The sequence below is a fragment of the Gorilla gorilla genome, chromosome 6, assembly GCF_029281585.2.
Source record: "Gorilla gorilla gorilla isolate KB3781 chromosome 6, NHGRI_mGorGor1-v2.1_pri, whole genome shotgun sequence".
NCBI classification, from domain to species: domain Eukaryota; kingdom Metazoa; phylum Chordata; class Mammalia; order Primates; family Hominidae; genus Gorilla; species Gorilla gorilla.
In genome coordinates this window covers 159,378,137-159,391,742 of record NC_073230.2, presented here as the reverse complement: position 1 = coordinate 159,391,742, position 13,606 = coordinate 159,378,137, and the positions used below count along the sequence as shown (strand labels likewise).

Genomic DNA, 13,606 nt, shown 5'->3' with positions numbered 1-13,606 from the left:
CACATGGGTAAGATGATCACTGTGACTCTGAATGCAAGAATAAGTGAGTGGAAGCTACAAGGGGAGATTATCTGCCAACATAGAAAGAATCTAGAAGAAAAGATCTTATTACATGTAACATGACATAGCTTGGAGCCATCTTTTTGGTCTCTTGCATACATTTTCTCTGCATGTCTAAGGAAGAATTCACAAGGTAGCAAGCACCAATACTTTCTGCTTTGGAGTTTCACAAATTGAAAATTTGTCCCTCTCTTGTTAAGTCAATCAAACATCTACCAATGGCCAATGGTGGTCCTTAGTTATGAGTGCCTGAGAAACAGAAACAAGAGCACTCTGACTATGCTAAATAAGTAAGTATGGGGCAAGGTTGCCAGAGAATATGCAGAAAATACAAACAGATTTTCATTAAGTTTAATCTTCCGCGAACAGACGTAACAAAATAAAGGAAGCAATCTGTAACGCTGTCATGATTAATTCAAGTATCCCATCCTTACTCTCCACTTCCGTTCTTGCCCTTTGCTGCCTTACAGCATAGTGAGCCTCCTGTTCTGCTAGTCTCTTCTCCATTTGCTTCTTTCTCTTTTCCTGCTCCACTTTATCTTCCAGCTTTCTGATTTTCTCTTCATACTCCTCTCTTATCCGTGCTTTCTCTCTCTCCAGCTCCACTCTGTGGAGTTCTTGCATTGCTTGTGTTTGCTTCTGGATCTCCTCCTCGGCCCTTTGGTACATCCTATTAGTGTAGCAGCCTTCCTTGTTCTCCCTCACCACGCGCTGGATCAGGCCCAGCAACTGTGCCCTCTGGGCCTCCTGCTCAGCGCCTGTTGCCTTGTTGTTTAACGCACAGTAGCGGTCACCGAAAATGTCCATCAAGTCTTGAATGTCTTCTGGAGCTTCTCTTAAGTAGTCATGCAAATTGGTGTCACCTAAGTCATCTTTCCGGGTGAATATGAGAATCATGAAACTTCTAGCCCTCTCTCCAAACATTTTCAGGATCTTCTCTGTGGCTTTGTGCTCTTCCTCAGTGTAACGGCCCAGTGGAACCACCAGAAGCAGAGCATGAGGCCCTGGGGAGGTCAGAAGAATGCAGCGAATAATCTCCTTGGACGTTTCAGCATTGGGCACCTCTGTGTCGAAAATGCCTGGTGTGTCAACTACGACAAGTTCTGTTTCCTTCCATGAGCTGCCGCGTTTCTCACACTTCTTGGTAATGGATTTTGCTGCAGTGCCAGAATGAAACACTTTCCGGCCAAGGATGCTGTTTCCTGTTGCACTTTTTCCTGCTCCGGTTTTACCCACTAACACAATTCTCAATTGGGAATTTCTGGGCTCTTGCCTTCCAGGCCCTGGGACATCAAGAAAAAAAAAAAAAGCCATGCTGTTAGAATCTACCTCTAATAGATTCCCCTGCAGAGTCCTCACCCCCAGTGCCCTCCTCCGTTACTGGCTGTGGGGGCTTCTCCTGATGTTACTGCTGCACTCAGAGAGTCCTGTGGGCCTGATGCTCATTTTTCAGTACTTGGGCAACTGGCCTTTCCCTTAATCTCCTATCTTCAATCTTGCTTTTTAGGATTCCTTTGAGCTTCTCAGTCTGACCTTTTGTAGCTATGTAGCCCAGAGGAAGAAATAAAATGGTTTCAGAAGAGAACTATGAGCTGCCAATAATAGCTGTTTGTACCTTTATTTTTTCTTTTTTTCTTTTTGAGACGGAGTTTCACTCTTGTTGCCCAGGCTGAAGTGCAGTGGCATGATCTCAGCTCACTACAACCTCTGCCTCCTGGGTTCAAGCGATTCTCCTGCCTCAGCCTCCCAAGTAGCTGAGATTACAGGCATGCACCACCATGCCCGGATAATTTTTGTATTTTTAGTAGAGACGGGGTTTCGCCATGTTGATCAGGCCGGTCTCAAACTGCTGACCTCAGATGATCCACCCGCCTCGGCCTCCCAAAGTGCTGGGATTACGGGCAGGAGCCACTGCACCCGGCCAGCTGTTTCTTTCTAAATAAGGTCGTGCAGGGAGTAACCCAAGATTTGACTTTAGCATATCTGTAGTGGAGATTTATTTTCCCAATTTATATTCAAAATGAAGCATTTCTTCTTCCCATTAAGAAGCCAGGGAAGTGGGTTATACAACTTATCATTATTCTTAAAATACACCTTCCCACGTTTGATAACCAGAATTCTGGGATGAAAGAAGAGTATTTCCGAAAGTGATGTGACTGAGAACACTGGATACAGGAAGGCTAAGATTATCTAAGGAAAAATGTGGGCTGGCGTTCACATTTTTAGTTAGCATCACAGCAGAAGGCTCTGTCCTAAGGATATCCTGAGGGCATTTTTTGGCCATAGGGAAGGAAGTAGGAGAATCACGGGAGGCAAAATGACAAAGCACCAAAGGCCAGCTCCAACACTGCAACAGTTAGTCAGTGTTGAGAGCATATGGTGACAATCCATGGAGGAGATTGTAAATGTAGCCACAATCTATTCCCATCCCTGGATGCATGCCTCTGGGATGTAGATATGCAGTTCCTCCCATCAAGATGCTATCTGTCTCTTCAACTGTTGAATCTGGGTGGGCCTTATGACTTGCTCTGGACAGTAGGACAGTAGAAAGCCTGGTGCAAGCAGAGACTCCAAAAGTGCTTATGCACTGTGGCTTGCCTTTTCTTTCTGCTCCTCCTGCAACTGCCTTAAAAGGAAGCCTGGACTAGCCTTCTTGATGATAACAACAAGGGCCAGTTATCACTATTACCCTTGCTGTCTGAGAGCTTGCTAATTACCAGACATGTCCATAAGGCTATCCAAGACCATTCAGTTGCATACCAGGCACTAGCTCACCCCAGATGCATGAGTGAGTGCCTGAGATGAGCCAAGCTGGTCCAGACCCAAGAACGGCCCAGTGAACCCACAGAATTAAGAACCAACTAAATGGCTGATGTTTTAAGCTATGAAACTTTGGGAAAGTTTATTAAACCAGCAAAATCTCAACTGATATAGTCAATTTCTATGGACAAGGAAGAAAATGGAGGGTCATGTGATACACTGAATGAGCCAGCCAGTTTAATTTGTTGGTTATAGTGAGACCACCAGGAGCTGGGAAATTAGAGACCAGGGTGAGGGATCAATTACTCCCACATTCCTCATTCCCAGTTCTCCTCCAGGCTGAAGAAAGGGGCAGAAAAACAATCAGAGAGGCTACAATCAGCTGTTCTGGTGTGTCCATGTTGTAGGAAGCAGGAGGTAAGAAACTGTGCCGAGCCCTGGGTCAATCAGAGGATATTTAATCTCTCTTCTGCTTAGCTGCTTAGCCACACCATGGGCAGAAAGTGCAGAGGGTCAAGAAAGATGAAAGAGCAGGTCAAATGAGGAGAAAATGAGAAAAGAGGTTGGAAATATTTTTCTCCTGCTCAAATGGGGACTGGGTGGCAAGGCAGGAGAACCCCACCCCTATTCCCCCCCAAATCCCCCACCCCCACCTGCTAACCTCCCTGCAGCCTGGTCTGGGGAGCACTAAATGCCGTCTCACCATAACTGGCCCCTGGTGTGCTGGGGTTGAAGCTCACACTGCCGTATTGGGCTGCCATTGTCGCTTGAACTCCTGTAGATCAAGAAACATAACCATGTCATTTTAGGGAAATGAAAGCAACTAGAATCCCTGACTGCCTGTAGTCAACAACTTTCTTTTTGCCATGAGCTTGCTACATTGATTTTTCCTGCTCCATTTCCCAAAAGTCTCCTCAACCCTCCATTTTCAGTTTCATTTTCAGATTGTTCCTTTCTCTTTACACAAACATAAATGCTTCCAGTGCTTCCTCACAGTGGTTCTGGCCCCTTTCCCTCTCTATCTAGAGATTCATGGCTTGGATGTGTTTATATGAGGTCTGTAGCCTACACCCTCCTCAGAGTTCCAAACTTTTATATCTCACTCAGCTTATAAAAGTTCCAAACTTTTGTATCTCACTCCATTTGGCTATTTCATGGGCATCTCAAACAGAACCTGGCCGAAATTAAGCCCTGACCTCCACATCCTGTCTGCCTTCCTGGCTCCCCGCTCAGCAGATGGCACCAACATCTAGCCCCGTGGCTCCTGCAGAACTTTGGGGTCATCTACAACTCTTTTATCCTCTCTCTGTCATCAGCCCATCACCAAATCCTATTGATTCCACTTCCAAAAAACTCAAAATTACCCATTTCTCTCCATCTTTGTGCTAATACAACCCACTGTCAATTGTATGCAACTTAACAGGCTTCTAATTGATCATCTCCCCTTCAATCCCTTTTCTACTCTACAATCAGATGTTCTTTTAAAACTAAAATTTGATATTTTTTCTTGTTTAAATTTCCTAGTGGCTTACTATTGGTTTCAAAATAACTGAAGTCCTCAGAATGGCCCATAGGCCCTGTGTGATCAGCTCTCTCCTGTCTCCTATGTGTGAGCCACACTACCCTCAATGTCCTGGAAATCTAGGCTCCTTCCACCTTCAAGGCCTTTGCAGTTATCATTCCTTCTCTTTGGAGCACTCACCCTCCAACCTAGTGCCCAGCTTGTTCCTGCTCAACCCGCAGGCCTCGGCTCTCCAGAGAGTCTTCCCCAACACCACTGTCTACCAGCAACACCCTCTGTTATGATCCACTGCACCCCAGAGGCTTCTTACAGAATATGTATTACTTTAGGAAGTTAATTGCTTGATTTTTTTACTGTCTCCTCTTATACTACAAGCTTTGTGATGAGAAGACCACATATGTCTTGTATTTCTCATTATTCCCTGGGGACAAGCACAATACTGGGCAAAGAATGGTTATCGATCATTGTTTATTAATTAAATAAATGGATAATCTCCCTGCTTCTTGCCTTTGATTGATCATTACGTCCAGCCCACATCTGATCTGTGAAAATGACAATCCATTCCTTTATTAATTAATGTGTAGTGTTATAGAAACATGGTATTAATTTTAAATGTTTTATTTCATTGCTACCTACAAACATTTTGCAATGGAAAAAGATATTTGAAGAACTCTTATTGGAGCAGACTTTGAACAAAACAGGCAGAAAATGGTAGTTGTTAAAGACAGAGTGACCTCATAGGAAGCCAACAAATATGAAACACTGTGAAAAGCCAGATATTTCTTTTGAAAGAATGACTATTTCTTTATCCTTCAAGAATAGGGTATAGGAAACAGCTTCTTGTAAACAAGAGAAATCATGGAATTTTTAAAAATCAGCTTTGGTGGCTGGTGTTAAGAGAGAGAATAGGACACCAGCAAGAAGAAAACAATACTGTGACATTCTGGGTTTTTGTGGCATTCTCTGGGTGTTTCTTCATATCCTCCTTCTAGTATGTGGGCTCTTTAATGCTGCTCTGCTGTTAATAATTCAGAGGCAAAGCCAGGAGACTGTGCTTCTGTAGGTGCTGACTTCAGGTGGCTGAATTCTCCTCTCTCTGCCTAAGGAACAAGCACCCATCAGAATCCAGCTTCTCCTGAACTGTAGAGAGTCACACCAGGTGGCATCTCCCTCCTCCTACCCGCTAAAGGGGAGCTCAATGCCCAGTAAACCCAGGACTGTCCCTGAGGAGGCAGTTTCCCTAACGGGCAGCTCCAAGCAGACAGTTAACCCTGTAACAAGACCTCAGACTGCAGAGCCTCCAATCCTGACCTGGGTGCAGTCTTTGTGGGGCCACATATGGAGCTGTGCCCCTTACACATCCCAATGTTCTTCTTCCCACCACTTCCCCCAGAGCTAATTCTGTCCGCTCACCCAACTTTATCCCTGGAAGAATCAAAGTTTCTGTATAAATTCCACAACCAGCGAAAGGAAACATTTATTTGTAAAACAAGTATCCTCTGAGCAGCAATCCCTGAAAGAGGCATTAATGTGTAGGGCTCAGCCTTAAAAACAGATTACAACCTAAAATTAGCAAAGACAGGAAACAGGAACCAACGAGAATATAGTCTGAAAACGTGTTTACCAGACGATTTAAGATACAGGTCCCTCCTCACCAAAATTGCACATTTGTCCCGACCCCCACCACACACACCCCTATTCCCTTACCTGAAAAATCAGGATCTTGCACCCCTCTCTGATTTTGCACACAATACTAAGCCAGGATGTTGAGAAACAGGAAGAGAGGAAGTGAGGGGAGGAGCTGTCCAGATTTACTTGTGCAAGGGACCTGCCCACCTGATCATCCAGCAGCTCTAATAGAACTTTCTGCAGGGATGGGGTTGTTCTGTGCTGTCCAAGATGGTGACCCTTAGCCACATGTGAGTACTGAGCACTTGAAATGTGACGAGTGTGATTGCAGTTCTGAATTTTAAATTTTATTTTGTTTCAATTTATTTAAAGTTAAATAGCTACTCCATTGTCAGAATTCTAAAAGGCAAAGTCAGGCAGAACAACTTGCACCAGGCATTTTCCCCAGAAGGAAAGAAGGAATATTCAGCTTGGTATGCCTGGTGGCTACCATACTGAACCTTGCAAAGGCTCTGCAGTGAGACAAAAAACACGGGTCACGCTGTGACATTCTGGAAGAAACTGCTGGGCCAAAACTAGAGAGTCACCAGTTATTCTGAAAGACCCTTGAGCCCCTGAACCCCTTCTCAGCACAACAGGCCTCCCAGCTAAGCCCCCATACCCCTTTCTCCCAGTACCTCAGGTATGTCCTCTGAGTCCACAGTGTGTCCTTATTTCCAGGGTATGTCCATGAGTCATCTACTAGAAGCAAAAGAGAGTAAATGACTTTCACTGGACTGACTAGGATGGGCCCAAATTCACCTCCTGAGATGGTCCTGGAACCATTGAAATATTCTAAACACTGACATCTGACACTACTTACCACTAAAATGGAAACTTTGAGAGTATTGTAATGGGGTCCCAGCTCACCGTTATAACCAGTTATTTTTCCATTGTAAAAGGGGTCTCAATTTACCTTTATACCCCACAGCTGAGACCTTATTTAGAATTACATAGCACTTTAATAATTATAAAATTGCTAATAATTCTAAAGAGAACTGTAAGAGACAAGACATACATTTCTTTGAGGATAGAATGTGATTGGCCCTGGGTATACAAGCACAGGATGGCTACACTAAAAAGCAGAACAAGGCAATGGAATACATCTTGCACCTACAGTAAGGATAATTTACATTCCAGAGCAACATGACTTAAATACAAAGACCACTTGGTCCCTTGGTTTGACAGGCAAACGAAGACAAGTCCAAAAGAACAGGCAGCATGAGAAAGCATCTCCGTGATTCTGAACTGGGATACCTTAAAAGACTAGGATTATATTTTGTTTCTGAAGCCTAAACCTGGCTAGAAGGTATATATTATTCTATTTAATTACAGAAATTGATGCAAAATATAGTATTTATTTTCAGTACTATTAAAGCACTGGATCATTAGTTAGGGAATCTTTATTCAGGTTACAGGGATCACTGCAGTAGGAAAGTTCTCTGTTAGGGCCTGCATTTGCAGTGAGCACCACGTTTCATCTAATGCTTTAACAATAAAGCAATGTGTAGACAAAAATGTCTACATTAAAAATCCAGAAATGAAAACAATAATTTGTGATACCACATTAAAAATTTAGAAAAGGAACAGCAAATTGAACCTAAAGTAAGGAGGATGAAGGAAATACTAAAGGGAAGAAATCTTGAAACAGAAAAAAAAATAGAGAAAACCAATAAAATCAAACATGAATTCTTTGGAAATAATTAATAAAATTGATAAGCCTCTATCTACATAAATCAAGAAAAGGGACAAAACATACAGTATACAAGTTACTAATATCAGGAATGGGAACGAGATCATGCAGGCATTAAAGGGGTTGGGCCTGATCACCTCAACATCTAGCTCCAGTTTAAAAAAGGGGGAGAATCAGGAGGTTATGTATGCTAACCTCCAAAAACATATGAAAGAGACAGTTCAACCTACTGCACCCTCAGGGGAAGCTCCAGAATGGCCACCCCCACCTAAGTCTTGTGAACTGCAGGCATGGGAGCCTGAGATGCCGTTTGCGGCACCTGTTATTGCACAACCTGCCGTTAACTACGGTAAAAATCAGACTCAGCCACCAGTTAATTACGGTTAAAAATTCAGACTTGTCCACCTGTTAATTATTCCAAAGAGATGCTTCAGGCTCCTCCCAACGTTAAATATGGGACAATTCAGGCTTCCATTCATCAGGCACGAGAAAGTGGGGACTTGGATGCTTGGCAGTTTCCGGTGACTGTCATACCAGAGGAGCAGCCTGGACATGCTCAGTCACACTGGGAGCTATTCCCTTTTAAAATATTGAAAGATTTAAGGCAAGCAATTGGACAATGTGGGCCAAATTCTCCTTATGTTCATTCCCTATTACAATCTGTGGCTTACAACCAGCACTAATGATTGAGGAAAAAATACAACAAGCTCCATTCACCTACAGGGGTTATTGCTCAGAGTGAGGACTTGGTTGAATGGTCTTTTTATAGTTCCAATGAACAAAAACCAGATTTGACAGGTTTTTATTAACTCCATTAATTGGCAAATAAATTTACTGGCAAGTTAATTGGCAAGCTGAATTCATAGGAAACCTTAACAATCATTATCCAAAAAATAGGATTTTTCAGTTTTTAAAATTAACTACATGAGTTCTGCCAAAAATTACCCATAATGCTCCCTTAGAAGGAGCAGTGACTGTATTTACAGATGGCTTTAGTTCTGGAAAGGCAGCCTGTGTAGGACCTAAAAATTGAATTATTCATACTAATTTCCATTCAGCTCAGAGAGCTGAATTACAGGCAGTTATAACTGTGTTGAAAGATTTTAATCAGCCTGTAAATATTGTCTCTGGTTCGGCTTACGTTGTTCAAGCCACTCTAAACATAAAAACTGCATTAATTAAGTACATTGTTGATGAACAACTTTATCAACTGTTTTCTTCCTTACAGAAGGTGGTGCGTCATCAAGGTTTTCCTTTTCATATTACACACATCTGAACACATACCAATCACCCTGGGCCCCTTGTAAGGGCTAATAATGAAGCTGATTTATTAGTTTCTCCTGTACTCACAGATGCCCAAGACTTTTCACTCCTTAACACATGTTAATGCAGCAGGACTTAAACAGAAATATCAAATCACCTGGAGACAAGCAAAGGACATTGTACAACATTGTCCTCAGTGCCAAGTATTACAATTACCGCATCAAGGAACTGGTGTTAACCCTAGAGGGTTGGCACCTAACAAAATCTGACAAACTGACCTTACCCACATTCCTAAATTTGGTAAACTTTCTTATGTTCCTGTAAGTGTTGACACATTTTCAAAATTCATGTGGGCTACTTGCCAAACTGGTGAAGCTACAGCACGTATAAAAAGACATTTGCTTTCTTGTTTTGCTGTTATGGGCATTCCACAGGAACTTAAAACAGACAACGGGCCAGGCTACTGCAGTAAATCTTTAGAAACATTCTTACAACAGTGGGGTGTTCGACATAGTACTGGCATACCCTATAATTCTCAAGCACAGGCCATTCTTGAACTTGCAAACAGAACTTTAAAAACTCAATTACAAAAACAAAAGGCAAAGAGGGGGGAATACTCCACTCCCTATATGCAGCTACAACTGGCTCTTATTATTTTAAATTTTTTGAACTTGTCCAGAGATCAGGTTACAACTGCAGCAGAGCAGCATCTAACAGGGCAAAAAATAAATCCCCATGAAGGAAAACTTGTGTGGTGGAAAGATGTCAGAACAAAGACCTGGGAAGAGGGGAGAATCACTACATGGGGTAGAGGATTTGCTTGTATTTCACCAGGAGAAAATCAGCTTCCTCTCTGGGTGCCTGCAAGACATCTTAAGCTGTGCCGTGAGTCAGAATCCAAGGAAGAGGAGAAGACCTCAGAACTTTGCACTCCCAACTTGCCTGATGGCTCAAATGAAGATTTCTGCTGAGCAGAAGGTGACCAGCAAGACTCACCAGGCAACTCCACCGACCTGGGGACAGATCAAGAGATTGACCTAGCTTGCAGAAGAGGACCTGAAGTCTCAGGACAAACCGTGGACCTCCTGCAATCTGCTGGTAGCTATGATGGTGGTAATTACCCTGGCAGTGAGTCTCCCTGTAGCTGAGGCTGATCAAAATTATACCTATTGGGATTACATTCCATTCCCTCCACTGATTAGACCTCTTACTTGGCTGGACTCCCCAGTTGAGGTTTATGTTAATAATAGTGTTTGGATGCCCAGACCAACTGATAACCAAGGCCCTACTCATCCAGAGGAGGAAGGTATGTTAATAAATGTGTCCATTGGTGTTGCTTTCCTTCTATATGTCTGGGGCCTGCAGCAGGATGTTTAGATTATGACAAACAAAGCTGGATGGTTTATGTCCCTGCACATAATGGATCAGAGGCCTCTATTCATATAGTTAGTGGAAGGAGCTTTCAATCTAAAAAGTCATATCCTCAGGAAATTCCTATCGTATAGCTAATATTCTTACTAATCGATTTAGGCCAAGAAAGAAAAAATGCCCAGAACAATTGACATTATGGTCTAAGGAAGCTGAGGTGCTGACTTGGGAAGATTGCATTGCAAATAGTGCTGTGGTACTGCAAAATAACTCCTATGGAATCGTTATTGACTGGACCCCTAAGGAGCAATTTGCAGTAAATTGTACTGGACAGCACAAGGGATGTCAAGAGCGCAGCTTGCCAATTGACTATTCCGAAAAGGCACCTACCCAAAAGTATAGAATAGAAGCCGACTTTCCTATCTTCTGGGAAGGCAGTGATATGGTTCCTCCATGCCCTAAAATGATTGATCCAATAGTAGGCTCAGAACACCCAGAACTGTAGAAATTAATGATGGTTCAAACCCCAATATGGATTTGAAAAGGAGAATATAAAACAGAAACCCATAGTAAAAAACTTCAATTTGTTGTAGCTTAGTCCTCTAATCAGATGTCCCATTACAGGGTTGTGTTAAACCTCCTCTTATGTTGGCAGTAGGACAAATCAATATTTTACCTGATTTTCAAACTATATCATGTCTTGGCTGTCATCCTTTCACTTGCATTGACTCTACATTTGATAAGAATAATATTATCTTGCTTGTCAGAGCCTGAGAGGGAGTTTGGATACCTGTTTCCCTTAATAGACCTTGGAAAGCTTCTCTTTCCATTCATATTGTCACTGAAATACTAAAGGGAATGCTTAATTGAACAAAAAGGTTTATTTTCACTCTTATTGCAGTTATTATGGGTACCATAGCTGTAACAGCCACGACAGCAGCCACAGGTGTTGCTTACATTCTTCTGTTCAAACTGCTGATTATGTTAACCAGTGGCAAAAGAATTCTTCTAAGCTTTGGAATACCCAGAAACAAATTGATCAAAAATTAGCTAATCAGATTAATGATCTCCATCAAACAGTACCATGAATGGGGGATTGAATTATAAACCTGGAACATAGAATACAAATACAGTGTGATTGGAATACTTCTGATTTTTGTATTACTCCTCAATCTTATAATGCCTCTGTGCATCATTGGGAAAAGGTTAAACACTATCTAGAAGGAAGAGAGGAAAATCTAACACTGGACGTAATAAAATTAAAGGAACAAGTTTTTGAGGCATCTCAAGCCCACTTAACTCTCTTACCTGGTGCTGATGCCCTTAATGGAGCTGTTGATGGGCTCTCTGACCTGAATCCTCTGAAATGGATTAAAACCATTGGAGAATCAACTGCTGCAAACTTTGCTTTAATTTCTGTTTGTCTATGCTGCTTATTTTTAGTCTACAGGTGCAAAAGATGCCTTGGGAGAGAAGCCAGACACCACAAGCAAGCCATGATAGAAATGGCAGTTATTAATAAAAAAAGGGGGGGGCAAGTGCTGGTGGAAGGGATTATGGGGTGCCAGTTTAGCCAGTCACCCCTGTGTAGGACACCTATGGAACACCATAGGGGGCCCCTGAGGAGAAACATCTCCTTATTGCCATTGTGTCCCCATGCCAGTGAGCATGGCTGAAACACTCCCTTGAGCACTGGAATGTGACCAGACATCCTGACTTTTTGTAAAACCAACTCCTACCAGCTGCAGCCCAATAAGTTAAAGATTATCTCAGTAGTTAGACATATGCTTTTAGCTGAAAGGAAATTCACGTAACCGTCACTGCTATAGATCTTTCACAACTGAATGACACACGTACCCCTCCTTCACCATTTCATCCTGTACCATCCCCTTCTTAGATCAAAAGATTGTACTCAATAAATTGTCAGGCAGCCAGAGCTCTGGGCCTTTTGCAGCCTTCCCTCCAGCAACTGGCCCCCTGGACCTACTTTAAATCTTAACTTGTCTTTTCTCATTCCTTTGTTGCCACCAGACTTTGGGTACCTGCAGGTAGTGATGAGGCTGGACCCCAACAAAAGGGATGATAATGGGCTGTAGTAATGCAGTTTTGAGGACTGAGGTCAGAGGACAGAGATACAGATGGACATCTCTAAAGAGCATGAAATGTACAGACATGTGTACCTCATATTAACACTGATTAAAGAGAATTCAGAAAAGGATATTAATTAATATACCCAATTCTGTGCACATCAGCCAGCCTCTTCTCCCAGCCACACCTGTCCTTGCTTAATAGGCTCATCACATGGTGGTAGGGATGGGGGTTATGCATGAATGCAGCAATTTTGACTCCCAGTCTCTGAGGCCAAGCTGGCTACAGCCACTGTTAAGTGACCAAACTAATAAGAGCTAAGACCAACACTGAGCCTTTGATCCAACACCATATCCCAGGGAGATCAGTTGGCCACCTGGCGGCATGTATCCACTTCTGTGATAGAAAGAGCAGAACCAATGTTTGATATCAGAATGGATCTTCCCACTATTGATCCTAATGAGCCATGTGAAATTGTGGCTTCCCTTTCCCACAGCTTTGGGTTATGTTGGCCTCAGTTCCCAAGGAAAGAATGCTTCTCTCATGAACACAATATTTCCCTGACTATTGGGGGAAACCACCCCCAATATTTCAATGTAGGTTCTTTCTATTTTCCTTAAGTGTCAGCTGGCTGAGAAATAAGGAGAGACAGTACAAAGAGAGGAATTTTACAGCTGGGCCGCCGTGGGTGACATCACATATTGGTAGGACAATGATGCCCCCCTGAGCCTCAAACCAGCAAGTTTTTATTAAGGGTTTTAAAAAGGGGAGGGGGTGCAAGAACAAGGAGTAGGTACAAAGATCACATGCTTCAAAGGGCAAAAAGCAGAACTACTAATAAGGGTCTAACAAAGGTCACATGCTTCTGAGGGAACAGGACAAAGGGCAAAAGCAGAACTACTGATAAGGGTCCAACAAAGATCACAGGGCAAAGGGCAAAAGCAGAACTACTAATAAGGGTCTATGTTCAGCAGTACACATATTGTCTTGATAAACATCTTAAACAACAGAAATCAGGGTTCAAGAGCAGAGAACTGGTCTGACCACAGATTTACCAGGGCAGAGTTTTTCCCCATCCTAGTAAGCCTGAGGGTACTGCAGGAGACCAGGGAGTATCTTAGTCCTTATCTCTACTGCATAAGACAGACATTCCCAGAGCGGCCATTTATAGGCCTCCCCCCAGG

General features: G+C 42.8%; 1 protein-coding gene across 1 annotated transcript; it reads right to left on the bottom strand.

The window, feature by feature from the left end:
* Nucleotides 1-395: 395 nt before the first annotated feature.
* GIMAP4 (GTPase, IMAP family member 4) lies at nucleotides 396-6,157 on the bottom strand. Its single transcript, XM_004046478.4, has 3 exons — nucleotides 6,050-6,157; nucleotides 3,524-3,595; nucleotides 396-1,343 (listed from the first exon to the last, which is right to left on the bottom strand). The coding sequence occupies exons 2-3, from the start codon at nucleotides 3,579-3,581 to the stop codon at nucleotides 412-414; spliced, it is 990 nt and encodes a 329-aa protein (XP_004046526.1). The 5' UTR covers nucleotides 3,582-3,595; nucleotides 6,050-6,157; the 3' UTR covers nucleotides 396-411.
* Between the last annotated feature and the right edge of the window lie 7,449 nt (nucleotides 6,158-13,606).

What these genes read in the sequence shown, in the direction of transcription:
- GIMAP4 (XM_004046478.4), bottom strand. Translation starts at nt 3,581, where the DNA reads ATGGCAGCCCAATACGGCAGTGTGAGCTTCAACCCCAGCACACCAGGG. An exon ending in CACACCAGGGGCCAGTTATG is followed by an intron (nt 1,344 to 3,523) that starts GTGAGACGGCAT and finishes TTGATGTCCCAG; the next exon opens with GGCCTGGAAGGCAAGAGCCC.